The following is a 13,385-nucleotide window of genomic DNA, read 5'->3' as shown; positions in this document are numbered from 1 at the left end:
TTTTAGCTGCACAAAAGCTAAGCTCCGTCCCATCAAAGAAAACTGCCCAGGCTTTTTTTCCCTGATGCTGTGCAAAGCATGATGGGAATTCTTATGTTGTTATTCACGTTGCCTAGCAACTGGGAGGGGTGATCAGCACACAGGACAGTTGGAACTGTGTCTCATGCTCCCTGTCACCTCCTTTCAACCAAAAAGATGGCTGCCCTCATGAAATCAAACATTTGCCTGTTCTTTTAAAACAAGGTGGGTAAGAGATGATATTACCTATTTTTATTAACATAACTAATGTAACTTAATGACAGTATGTTTAGGCTGAAGTTCCTCTCTAATAAATAAGAGCCAATGTGTCTCTGAAAAACTCAGCGTACACGCCATAGGGCCTTGTGGCCTGTTAAGGGCGCATTTCCATTTGCGAATAGGAGCCAAAGGGATGCGATGCGGCTACGCATCACTTCTGCTCCCATTCGCGTCACTTTCATATCCCCCGATGTGGAAGTAAATGGAGTAGACGGGAGTGGATGTGGGCGGCATGATGCAGGTTCTCAGAACGCTCCGCACCGTTTCGAATAACCAGCACGCAATGGAAACTGTTCCAATGACATGCTTTGGTTTCAGATCGGCCGCGGTGCAATGCGACTATTTAGCCACATTGCACTGCATGTAGTGGAAACGGGCCCTAACTCATTGGAACTTGGTGGGAAAAGACTGTAGGAAATCCATGTGGACATGGTGAGATGGTCATTGAGTCGCTAACAACTCCATCGGTTTTCTACAGCATACATGAAAAAAAATTGCCTGGAAAAAATGGCGCGCGGGAAGAAGAATATCACTACAACTAGCAATATTCTACAGCTAGATTCCGATTAATGTTTACCAATATTTTACTATGGCTAAACTTTACTCTACTTTCACACAAAACCCTCCCACTACCAATGCCTAACCCCGGTGGTGCCTGACCCTAAGCCCCCTCCCCCCCCCCCCCCCGCCGGTACCTAACCTCTAAGGGCTCTTTCACATCAGAGCTTGCGTTGGAGAACGCTCAAAGCATACGTTTTGTTGTATGTGTTTTAATCCGTTTTCAATGCGTTACAGCACATAGGAAAACGCAGGTAATTTTTTTTTCTTTTAGTTTTCAACTTTCTACATTGTTCCTCTGTTGCATTCTGGGACTGATTGCCTGCGTTAACGGATTAAAAACGCACATAGTGTGCGTTTTACATTGACTAACATTGTAACGCATAAAGCTAGCGTCGGACGAAAAACTGCGCCTGGGTGCAGTGTAACGCAACGCACAAAAAGGCTGCGTTATATGTGAAAGCTAAAATGAAAGTATATGGACTTTCATTTCACCTTGGGTAACGCAAACTTTACCCGTTGCGTTGAAACGCAGAAAATCTGCCCTAATGTGAAAGAGCCCTAAGACCCCCCCAGTGGTTACTAAGCCTAAGACCCCCTCCTATGGTGGTGCCTAACCTAAGACCCCACCCCCTGGGGCACCTAAACCTGCCCCCTCCTAAACCTTAGCAAAGCCACGATATGTGCCATGCAAGGTAAATTTCGGCGCCTGATTGGCGGCAGTGAAAGTAATTTTTTTTTGCCAAAAATGTATCTTGCTTGCCACATATCGCAGCCATTAGAAAAGCCACAAGCCTATGGCAGTGCCATTTTTTTTCGTAAGGGTTCAGAATCCTGAGCCCTTTTTTTCCAGTTTTGTTTTCTACCACACGGTAACCGCACCACATGTCCACCGCTGCCAATTGATCAGCAGCCAGATGGCGCTTATTCACCGGTGGATCGGCAGCTGAACCGTATTCTATATACATTGGCCCTAAAGAATGAGCAGTGAGAGGTAATGGGTAGGATGGAGGCGCCCAATGTGTGGTATTTGAAAATACAAATAAAACAATTATTAAAGAAGAGGTAATTGCTTACCTCTCCAGAAGATATAGACACCAGTTCAATTGGCAAAAAGTTTTTATTCAAAAAGCAATCTAACAACGCATTTCACGGGTCATGGCTCGGTTCCTCAGGTCAATACAAAATGCCTTAATAGCATAGGGGATAGAGATAGATAGGGGATTAGAGACACCTACACTCTATCCCTATGCTATCAAGGCATTTTGTATTGACCTGAGGAAGCGGGCCCTGACCCCTGAAACGCGTTGTTAGATTGCTTTTTGAATAAAAACTTTTTCCCAGTTGATCTGGTGTCTATATTTTCTGGAGAGGTAAGCAATTACCTCTCTTTTTATTTTATCATTTTTTTAATTTGTATTTTCAAATACTAAAATAGAACACACATTGGGCGTCTCCATCCTACCCAATACCAGACAGACCTCCTTTGGAGGTAATAGCTTTGCAGTTTTTCTGGAAAGTCTATCGTAGTACAGGAGAGCGACCATCCAGTATCCAGCAGGACCTGGAGTACCGAGCAGGGACTGTTAATTCCCTGCAGGCCTATATGGTGATTGCAGGAACTGCAACCCACCTTTGTGAGTGTTTGTCTACAGGTAGTCCCCAACTTACGAACGCCCGACTTACGAACGACCCGCCGATACGAATGGCATGAATTCTGTGTTTCCATGGGACAAAACATTTTTTTTTCAAATTGGACTTGTAGGTTTTGAGAAAATCGATTTTAAATAATTCAAATTAAAAATGGCTTTTAAACTTATATAAGCAAGTACAGAGGGCAGAGGTGACACAGAGGGAGGCACAGGGGGGCACAGAGGAGCTATGGGGACAGAGATGGCACAGTGTTCCGACTTAAAGGGGAACTTCAGCCTAAACAAACATACTGTCATCAAGTTACATTAGTTATGTTAATTTGAATAGATAGGTAATATAATCTCTTACCCACCCTGTTTTAAAAGAACAGGCAAATGTTTGTGATTCATGGGGGCTGCCATCTTTGTCATGGGGGCAGCCATCTTTTTGGTTGAAAGGAGGTGACAAGGAGCAGGAGACACAGTTCCAACTGTCCTGTGTCCTGATTACCCCTCCCAGCTGCACACGCTAGACTTCAAATGTCAAATTCAAAATGTAAAAAAAAATAATTTTGCACCAAAACAGCAGAGAGAGAACAACAACATCAGAAATCCCATCATGCTTTGCACAGCATCAGGGGAAAAAAGCCCGGGCAGTTTTCTTCTGTGCAGCTAAAAATGAGGCATGTATAAGAGAAACAAAGTTCTGATGCTGTGAAACTGTTAAAGAAACACCAAGCCTTTTCAGTGCTGCTGAGTCGATTTTTAGTCCGGAGGTTCACTTTAAGAACAGAATCAGGTTGAGAAAGAACCTACAGTCCTTATCTCGTTCGTTAACCGGGGACTACCTGTATATAATTTTATCCTCCCTGTACCTAACGATATTGCACCATTGGGCTCCCGGTCTCTCCCTACTTCTCGCCTAGGTATTCTTGGCCCTCACGAGAATCACGAAAGAAAAAACCGTACAGTGATAGAGGTCAGTGATGGCGAATTCTGATCCCAAGGATATAAGACGCTTTCTTATTTCGGCAGGTGACCCAGCTGCCGGTGAACCTGAAGGACGGGATGTGGCACCATGTCTGCGTGGCCTGGACGACAAGAGACGGTATGTGGACAGCCTTCCAGGACGGGAAAAAGAAAGGCTCAAACGACAACCTATCTGCTTGGCACCCGATCAAGCCAAACGGAGTCATTATTTTCGGGCAAGAACAGGTATCTATTGTGAGTTGGCACATGGATTTGGGAAAAATAAAGGAAAGGACAGGGGAGCATCTAATGGTGAATGTATCACGGGCTGATCTGTAGCCAGAGGCGTGAATGGTGGTGCTGCTCACTGAAGGATGATGAGCGATTCTTTTTGAGGACTTGCAGCTCGCCCACTTTATTCCATATAAGGAGAAGACCACGCCCTGTTCCTCCCCAGAAGCATAGCCACAGAACCAGGGGGTCCAGTGCAAATTTCACACTGGGCCCCCCTTCCCTGCACTGTATGTATAATAATCAAATAATTCAGACCAGCACTGTGTGAGAGATGTAAGCAGAGGAAAATGAGGCCTCTTTCACAGTGCAATGTTGAAGTCGCACGTTAAAACAACATTTAACGCAGAATAACTCACTGCAATGAAAAATCATTGCCCCATTCACAGTGTACACGTTGCGTTGGTGTCTAACGCTGCACGATAAGTGAAAATGCTGCATGCTGTGCGTTATACACGTTATCAGCTGCGTTGGACTGTTTGCACATGCTCACTGATGACTTGGAAGCATACTTCTCATCGCCTGTATGCTCTACTGTATGCAACCGTAACGGGGCATTAAGTTGCGGTGCGACTTTTTTGGGGGCATTGCGTTGTAATTTGCGTTGTGACTTTAATGTCGCACCAAACGCAACGTCCTACTGTGAAAGAGGCCTCAATGTTTTCTTAATGATTACCACTATTCAAAACAGATATAAGGCGATTATTACAACTGGAGGAGGGCCTTATTTGGGCCCTTCTGGTCCAGGGGCCCTGCACCCCCTATTGCTACGACACAGCTAGCCGCATTCTCCAGTAGTAATGTCTCCGGTGTCCATTGCTACTCTGTGAGAGAAATGGCCCAAGAGGAAGGGATCCACTAATCCAGGGGCACACGGATAAGTGTACCCAGGTTCTAGACTTTTTGTTGCCTGAAGCAAACCTGTGAGGCTGTGTCCCTATCCCCAGGAGAACACTCTACACATACACTGTAGATCAGAACACCAAAAGACTAGATCAGAAGACCAGAGGGCAGAGCTCCCATGGAGAGGAAGCTAGCAAAGAGTAGTGCATATTTAATTAAGGGGTGTGCCAGCACACACATGGCCAGATTTATCGAAGCATTACCGACAGTTTTTTCTTTTTAAACAGTTCTAAGCAGCAGGAGGAACAGTTCTGCATCATAATAAGAACCTTCCTAAATTCTACTTAATAGCAGCGGTTTAGCATGGATTTCTAGAGCTGCACTGCAGGTAAGAAAAGTGAAAATCCATTCCTAAACTGTCACAGATTAAGAAGTGCTTCATAGCAGTTCTACAGATAGTGCAGCAGCGCAGGCTAGGCATGATTTGTGAAGTGCTCCTCCCCCCTTCTGCCAGGTGTCCTGTGAAGCTGTTCTGTGCTTAACCCTTCTGGTGCTGGGCATTGATGCAATACAGCAGATGTATTGGTTACCTCAGCAACAGCAATTTCCCTGACAAACACACTGTCTGAGAAACTCCTCCTATTTTACAACAGTTTTAGAAGGAAACTGTACCGTCTAGTTTCTCTTTAAGATGTCTGAGACAATCTGAGACAAATGTCCCCCAGGGCCCTTTTCCACTAGCAATCGCTAGCATTCACGCTGAACGCTAGCGATTGCTGAATCGCAATTACCGGCGATTCCCCGACGTTCGCAGCCGCGATTTTGCTATGCACTGCATAGCAAAATCGCGGCAAATATCGCTCCGCCGCGCGTTCGCGTTCCTGTCAAAAACGAATCGCGGTAGTGGAAATGACCTACCGCGATTCCTATGTTAAAAAGCAAACCGTAGCGATTGTAAAATCGCTAGCGGTTTGCGTCTTTGAGATTCAGCCAGCGCAAACGCACTGGTGGAAAAGGGCCCCCACAGACTCACATCAGGCAATCTTTGTGCTCTTTGAGTCAGGCAGAAAAGCAGAGCAGAGGGGGAGACTGAAAAAGACCAGCTGAATGCAGAGTTGATGCTGCCCCCTACAGTCAATCACGTGATTCAGTCTGCTGCATGGTAGGGCCGCCCCTGAGTGTACCATACAAACCTATCTGCTGCCAGTCAACAAAAAGTGGTGCAACATCATCCTTAGGTGAGCGTTACCAATTATTTCTGCACAGGTTATATGTGATATATTTACCTTTGAAAAGAGACTGAAGTGTCATGTGACATGGTGAGATAAACGTGTGTGTCCCGTACCAATCCTACTTAGGACTTTCCTGTATTCTCTTTTTATCGTTTGACTATAAGGACGTTGTATGGCAGCTTAAAGAGAACCCGAGGTGGGATTTAATTATGTTACTGGGGCACAGAGGCTGGTTGTGCACACTGACACCAGCCTCCATTGCCCCATGGTGTGCCTCCATGTCCCCCCTGCGCACCGCTATACCCCCAGCAGTGCTGGCGACACACAGCGTGTCGCCAGCCCAATCAGCGGGAGGGAAGGGACACGGGCGGGTAGCGCCGATGCGGAGGAGGCGGGGGAGCGGCGCTGACTGACAGCGCATAGGTAAACATTGTGCTGGCGATGCGCTGCGTGTCGCCAGCACTGCGGGGGGTATAGCGGCGCGCAGGGGGGACATGGAGGCACACCATGGGGCAACAGAGGCTGGTCTTAGTGTGCACAACCAGCCTCTGTGCCCCAGTAACATAATTAAATCCCACCTCGGGTTCTCTTTAACTCTCACAAATAACTAACTAAAGGTCATAAAACTGATGTGTGACTGAGAAAAACACTTCTAAGTGCAGGAAACTGATACAAAGTTCAACAGGTCATCATTTGTCTGCATGGAAGCTGAATAAACATCACGCTCCTGAGACCATGAAAGCTTCAAATGTAGATTTAAAGACACATAAGACTGTGAGAATACAGGAAAGCCCTATATTAGAATTAGGTCTATAGATACAATGGTTTATCGCAATCGTTTATTGTCACTTCAGGTTCACTCTAAGATATGTACAGGTGACAGATTTTCGTTGCCCAAGACAATCATTCCTTAATGTCCTGGGAGAAATTCAGCATCGGTACAGGTACCATTGGGCATCAGTAATATCCGTAGCGATCCTCCAGGTTGCATCGCTCTTGACCAACTTGTGTTATTGACCTATTACTGTGGTTGTAGCGGGGCCCCTCCCACTCATCCAACCCCTCTCCCTCATACAATAGAAGAGCATGCTCAGCTGTAGCCGAGCAACATGCCTGTACTTATTATTATTTGTAAAACTGTCACCTGAAATGATCACTAAAAATCACCTGTACAGGGCTTGAGATGCTCCCCTCTACCTCGCTCTTTATTTTGTTTACATTCTTACTGTCATCTGAATTTTGTCTTGGTGATTTCCCTTGCTTTACACTGAACATTTAAAGTGAACATGAGGTGAGAGCGATATGGAGGCTGCGATATTTATTTCATTTTAAACAATACCAGTTGCCTGGCAGTTCTCCTGATCAGTTTTGCTGCAGTAGTGTCTGAATCACGCCAGGAACAAGCATGCAGCTAATTTGGTCAGTTATGACAATCCTATCAGAAACACCTGATCTGCTGCATGCTTGTTCAGGGCCTATGGCTGAAAGCACTAGAGGCAGAGGATCAGCAGGACAGCCAGGCAACTGGTATTGCTTAAAAGGAAATAAATATGGCAGCCTCCATATCACTCTCACCTCGGGTTCACTTTAAGGCTTTGTTCCCACTATCTGTGTAGCGCAGGCATAATGTAACACCCTCTGCCGTGTACCGCTAGAAGAATTGCTATGTAAGGTGATTGGTCGTTTTGTTCATTTTCATCATCCAGAAATGCATTGTGGGAAGTGCATTCGGATAACTTGGTCCATTATAACAACATGGAGGTGTGAAGATGCAAATAAAATGGTATGAGCAGCGAGTGAACCTCCCTCTCCTGAGCTGGATTGGAACTCTGAAAGGGGCTAATCAGATATGAAATGTTAAAGGGCAACTGTAATGAGAAGGATATGGAGGCTGCCATATTTATTTCTTTTTAAGCAATACCAGTTGCCCGGCTGTCCTGCTGACCCTCTGCCTCTTTTAACCATAGCCCCTGAACAAGCATGCAGCAAATCAGATGTTTCTCATATTATTGTCAGATCTGACAAGATTAGCTGCATGCTTGTTTCTGGTGTGTGATTGAGACATTACTGCAGCCAAATAGACCAGCAGGGCTGCCAGGCAACTGGTATTGTTTAAAGTGAAACAAATATGGCAGCCTCCGTATACTTCTCATTTTAGTTATCCTTTAAAGAAAACCCGAGGTGAAATTTACTTATGCTAGTGGGGCACAGAGGCTGGTTGTGCACACTAAGACCAGCCTCTGTTGCCCCATGGTGTGCCTCCATGTCCCCCCTGCGCGCCGCTATACCCCCCCGCAGTGCTGGCGACACACAGCGTGTCGCCAGCACAAGGTTTACCTATGCGCTGTCTGTCAGCGCCGCTCCCCCGTCTCCTCCGTATCGGCGCTACCTGCCCATGTCCCTTCCCTCCCGCTGATTGGAGGGAAAGGACGCGGGCGGGTAGCGCCGATATGGAGGAGTCGGGGGAGTGGCGCTGACTGACACGCATAGGTAAACATTGTGCTGGCGACACGCTTTGTGTCGCCAGCACTGCGGGGGGTATAGCGGCGCGCAGGGGGGACATGGAGGCACACCATGGGGCAACAGAGGCTGGTGTTAGTGTGCACAACCAGCCTCTGTGCCCCACTAACATAATTAAATCCCACCTCAGGTTCTCTTTAATGACTGATAAGCAACTGTACAGGTAATCAATCAATAGTCTTCCATATCCAATTGGTAGTGATGGTCATGTCTTGGAGAAGTCATGAAGACGCATGTGATTATTTATTATTATTATTTAGTATTTATATAATGTTGACATATTACGCAGCACTGTACAGTGTACATAGTCATGTCACTAACTGTCCCTCAGAGGGGCTCACAGTCCAATCCCTTGGGTGAAACCCGGATAGTTGCTATCCGGATTTCACCCAGTACACCTGTGCGGGGGTGTCAATCTTACCTGTCTGACGTCTTCTTCGCCTGTCCCTCGGTGCCTCCCACGATGCGGTCCACGCGCATCACGCGACTACAAACACTTCCTCCTTCAACCCGGAAGGAGGAAGTGTTTGTAGTTACGTGACCGCCGCTTGGACCGCATTGTGGAAGGCACCGAGGGACGGACCGAAGAAGACGTCAGACAGGTAAGCTTGACACCCCCGCCCAGGTATCTGGGTGAAATCTGGATCGAACTATCCGGAATAACCCGAATTCGGATTTGAGCATCCCTGCCTACCATAGCCCTATGTCTATATATGTATTGTTATCATCACTATCGATTGGCACCATACAAAGTTCTGGCTAATGGCCTGAACACACTAGCGCACTCCTGTCTGCTTCTCGGCAACATGTATCAGAACAGAACCGAACAGAAGTGTGTTAGTATTCTTAGCCCAAGAAAATTCCACTTCCTGTAGAGCACATTTCTGATGATGAAAAATGTTGTTGCAGTATCCAGGCAGATTGGAATTGGACCAACCCTGCTGTTGTTTTGGCGTCCATTTTGCTTTTTTTGGTTTTCTCTGACGCTCTTTGTTGCTTGATGTTTGCCCTCCCATTTTTGTATTTCTTTTTTCTTTTCTGCTGCTATTATAATCTGTTTTTCATCCCTTTGTCTGTTTTAATTGATTGTCACCTTAATCGGATAGTTACTAGGGATGGGCAATGAGATGCAAATAATTCTTAGCGGATGCTGGATTATGCAAATGTTGTTTTTCAAATCTATGCATCTTGAATATGGACAAAATTGAATTCCACCTTGGTGGGATTCGATTGGTTCATTGTTAAACTGCATAAATAATTTGTTCGGCACGGACGGGCTGAACTGCACATGTGTGATGAATACTCCTTCCAGGTCAAAAGAAGGGGGGAAGGGTACAGAGTATGCAGTCCACATCATAACAGCCTTATGGAGCACAGCAGGTACAGTCTTTAATACCTGTCTGACACCTCAGACATCCTTTAGGCCGGTTTTACACCTGGCCATGTGTGATGCCCCCCCCCCTCCCATTGCATCGCACCGCAATGCTAAAAACTACATTCATATGACCTTGCGGCAGGGTCATTTGCATAGTGCCGCCCCATCCTGCACGCCCTTCGCCCACCTGTTGCTGCCCCTTGCCTATTGAGGTACTCCCTGCTGGACAGGAAGTACATAACTTGGATTCCTGGGCTTCCTGTCGTATTTGCGTCATTCCGCGCATGCGCACTGCCAGCAAATTAAACATTTCTGTGTTGCCCATGGACTTCCATACATTCCGTTGTTGGTGAAGTCCAAGAGTAACGCGCTATTGACTTTGCTGAAGGGTGGAAAACTTCCGCCCCAATGCGACAGGGTAAATGTACTAGGCCCAATGGACTTTCATTACTATTGCATTACCCTGCATGCAGAAATGAAACCAGCCTAGTCTAAGGCCTCTTTTCCACGGACTGTTTATAGGCCTCTCAAACTCTCACAACTGCTCACTGCTGCCTGGTAGCTGCTTGTTCCTGCATGATAACTGCTTACTTCTGCCCGGTAACTGCTTGCTGAGCACACAGCTCAACAGTCCATGGAAAAGAGGCCTAAAGCCCCGTCTACACGGGGAGATGTTGGGGAGATGTTGTGGCGATCGGCGGCCTGTTGCGCATCCCCACGCGTGCCCGCCGCGTCCCCGCTCGCCGCATTCGATTCCCCGCTCGTGCCCGCTCGTCCCCGCCGGCGCCGCTTATCTCCCGCACGATTCCCTGCCATTGTCCCCTCGCGGGGATCGAGCAGGGAATCGGCGGTGCGGAGATCCGTCCTGTCGGATCTTATCAATCGAGCCGCATCAGCAGCTCGATTGATAAAGAGCATCGCGGCCGCATCTACTCGTGTAGATGCGGCTTAAAAGGTGTCTTAAAGCAAATCTGTGAGATTTAACCACTTGAGGGCTGCGGTATTAAACCCCCCTAGTGACAAGGCCATTTTTTCCTAATTGGGCCACTGCAGCTTTAAGGCCTCGCTGCAGGGCCACACAACTCAGCACACAAGTGATTTCCCACCCCCATCCTTTTCTCAGATCGCCCCCAGGATTGTTTATTAATTTATTATAAATATTTATTTCATTTTTTTTTAATATTTTCTTATTTTTTAATTAATTTAATAACCCTCTCTCCCCCGTCAGCCTATCATGGCGATCGGCTGTGATCGGCTTCAGCCGATCACAGCTGATCACTCCAGTGTCCCCCAGGGGGACAGCCGTGTCACACGGCTGTCCCCAGTACAGCGCTGCCTTAGATTGCAGCGCTGTTCAGTGTGAATAGATGGCGATCGCAGCTGGGAGACTGAGTCATTCATGCAGAGATGCGCCCGTATCAGCGAGCGCGTTCTCCTGCAATCTCCGCACGCAGCCATTCACGTCAATAGGCGTGGAGTGGCCCTGGGGCTGCCACGCTGCTCATGCCAATCGGCGTGGAGCAGTCCTTAAGTGGTAAAAAGCAAAAGTCGGATACATACATCCGTTGAGGGAAGGCTCTGGACCCTCCAGATGCATACCCCGTCTCCCTCCACCTCGCCGTTCCAGCACTGGGTCCCCCACGATGCATGCGTCTAAAATCCCGTACAAGAACCAGCATGCCCACACGGCTTGCGCCTGCGCAGTAGTATGGAGCCAGTTTTGGCTGAAAAAGTTTGGCTCCATTCTAGTGTGCAACTGCGCTCTCGTCAACAAGGGGGTTTCAGCGCTGGAACAGCAAGGAGGAGGGGAACGGGGAAAACATCTACTTAGCTAAGAACCCATTTGGGGAACTTCTTTTCATAGAATGATTGCAAAATTTGGATCAACTTAGACATATCAGCACCTCATGAACCATCCCCAATTCGAAACCTACCTCAGCAGATTACAGATTATGTTCTTCTTTTTACAGGATGCTGTCGGGGGTCGTTTTGATGCCACCCAAGCGTTCGTGGGAGAATTGGCCCAGTTCAACATGTGGGATCGCGTCCTCACCAATAGCGAAATAGAGGGGATGGCTAACTGCACGATGCCTCTGTCGGGGAACCTGATCCAGTGGGATGACCGCCAGGTGGATGTTTTTGGTGGAGCCATCAAGAGTCCATTCGAGAGCTGTGAGGAGCGTTTGGGTCACTGAGATGTTGACCAGTATTCCAAACCTCCCCCTGACCCTCTCACCTTCTCTCAGTGTCACCATGGCAGGACTTCACAGCTTTCCAAGCAATGGGTGCCCTAGAAGCACCGGCTTGTGTTTATCATCTTTGGAACAAAAATGGGCTTATCCGTTGCTTACCGGCATCACTTAGAATTTTTACGTGTACAGATTCTTTTGTTTGAATTAAGGGATAAAAAGCACAAAACCGACCCTAGATGTATTACATTCTTACAGTTCGATTAATAAACCTGGATGGTTGCAGATTTTGTAAAACGTGCTACACGGGGGACTACATTTAATTCAGTATTTTGCGCACATCACTAGTCTGTTTCCCCAAACATTGCCCTTCACTTTTTTCTTTGGTATGGGGAACATTTCTTATCTGTAGTTGATTAGCGGTGGACATATAGGACTGATTGTCTAAAAAACATGGGAACCTTTGACGATGTGGCGAAAGCATTTAAAGCAAACCTAAAGTGTGTTAAAATTTTAAATTTAAAAAATGGGCTTGAGTACCCACAACTCACCATCCTTCTGCTGATTGTTGATTTGGGGTCCCTCCTCCCATTCCCCGTTTCAGGGCTTTTTCTCCCCCACCCCCTCCTGGATGTTCACCGGCCAGTGCACAAGCAATTCTAAACTGGACAAGCATGAGTTGGGAACCACGCCTGACTAGTGACTAAAACGCTCAATAAATTCTTTCTTTTGTGGATAAGCGCTTAATTTTACTAGACATGAACTTGCGCATGTGCTTCATTTTACTAGACATGATTCAGATTTGCTTGTGCACATCCCTAGACACTTCCTCCTGATTATTTAAATGGTGAGCCAGTTGAATATTAATAGGCGGGGGAAAGGGAGGGACCTTCGAAGACAACGAGCAGCATGAGGGCTGTCAGCAGCAGGAAGTCTAGCCCAACATGGACTTAAGGGCCCTTTTTCCACAGGCAGCTGAACTGCGCACTCAATGACCAGTTATTAAGCATCAACGAGCAGTTACTAGGTAGCAGCAAGTAGTTGCCAAGCAGTAGCAAGCAGTTGTGAGAGTTTGACAGTCTTGCAACTGCCTATCAATGGCTTGTGGAAAAGGGCCATAAGGCCTCTTTTCCACTAACTGTTGATAGGCAGTGAAATGCCTCTCAAACTGCTCACTGCTGCCTGGTAACTGCTCACTGCTGCCTGGTAACTGCTGACTGCTGCCTGGTATCTGCTCACTGCTGCCTGGTAAGTGCTTGCTGAGCACACAGATCAACAGTCCATGGAAGAGAGGCCTAATACACATTTTTCTTCAATTCAGGGCTACTTCAATACACAGAACATTTTAAACTCTGCATATACAGTATACAGCTGGAACAGAACACAAAATCTCAAACCCGCCCTAATGTCTCCCTATTAGGGATGGTTAATGAGATGGTAATTGTTTCGGCTATCATGCAAATTTTATGCAAATTGTGTG

The 13,385-nt window shown here is 47.0% G+C and overlaps 1 protein-coding gene across 2 annotated transcripts in view; it reads left to right on the top strand.

Annotated features, from left to right (window-relative positions):
* The window catches only part of NPTXR (neuronal pentraxin receptor), a 64,835-nt gene extending 52,697 nt beyond the window's left edge, over positions 1-12,138 (top strand). Inside the window, exons 4-5 of one of the 2 annotated variants that reach the window (XM_068251416.1) lie at positions 3,522-3,701; positions 11,687-12,138. In XM_068251416.1, the coding sequence (XP_068107517.1) occupies positions 3,522-3,701; positions 11,687-11,911 (405 nt within the window). In that variant the 3' untranslated portion in view covers positions 11,912-12,138. Of the gene's footprint in view, positions 1-3,521; positions 3,711-11,686 lie in introns of both variants that reach the window. The other variant, XM_068251415.1, reaches the window with a different exon arrangement.
* The last annotated feature ends 1,247 nt before the right edge of the window (positions 12,139-13,385 follow it).

The sequence above is a fragment of the Hyperolius riggenbachi genome, chromosome 9 (assembly GCF_040937935.1).
Source record: "Hyperolius riggenbachi isolate aHypRig1 chromosome 9, aHypRig1.pri, whole genome shotgun sequence".
NCBI lineage: Eukaryota > Metazoa > Chordata > Amphibia > Anura > Hyperoliidae > Hyperolius > Hyperolius riggenbachi.
This window is presented reverse-complemented; position numbering and strand designations above follow the sequence as displayed.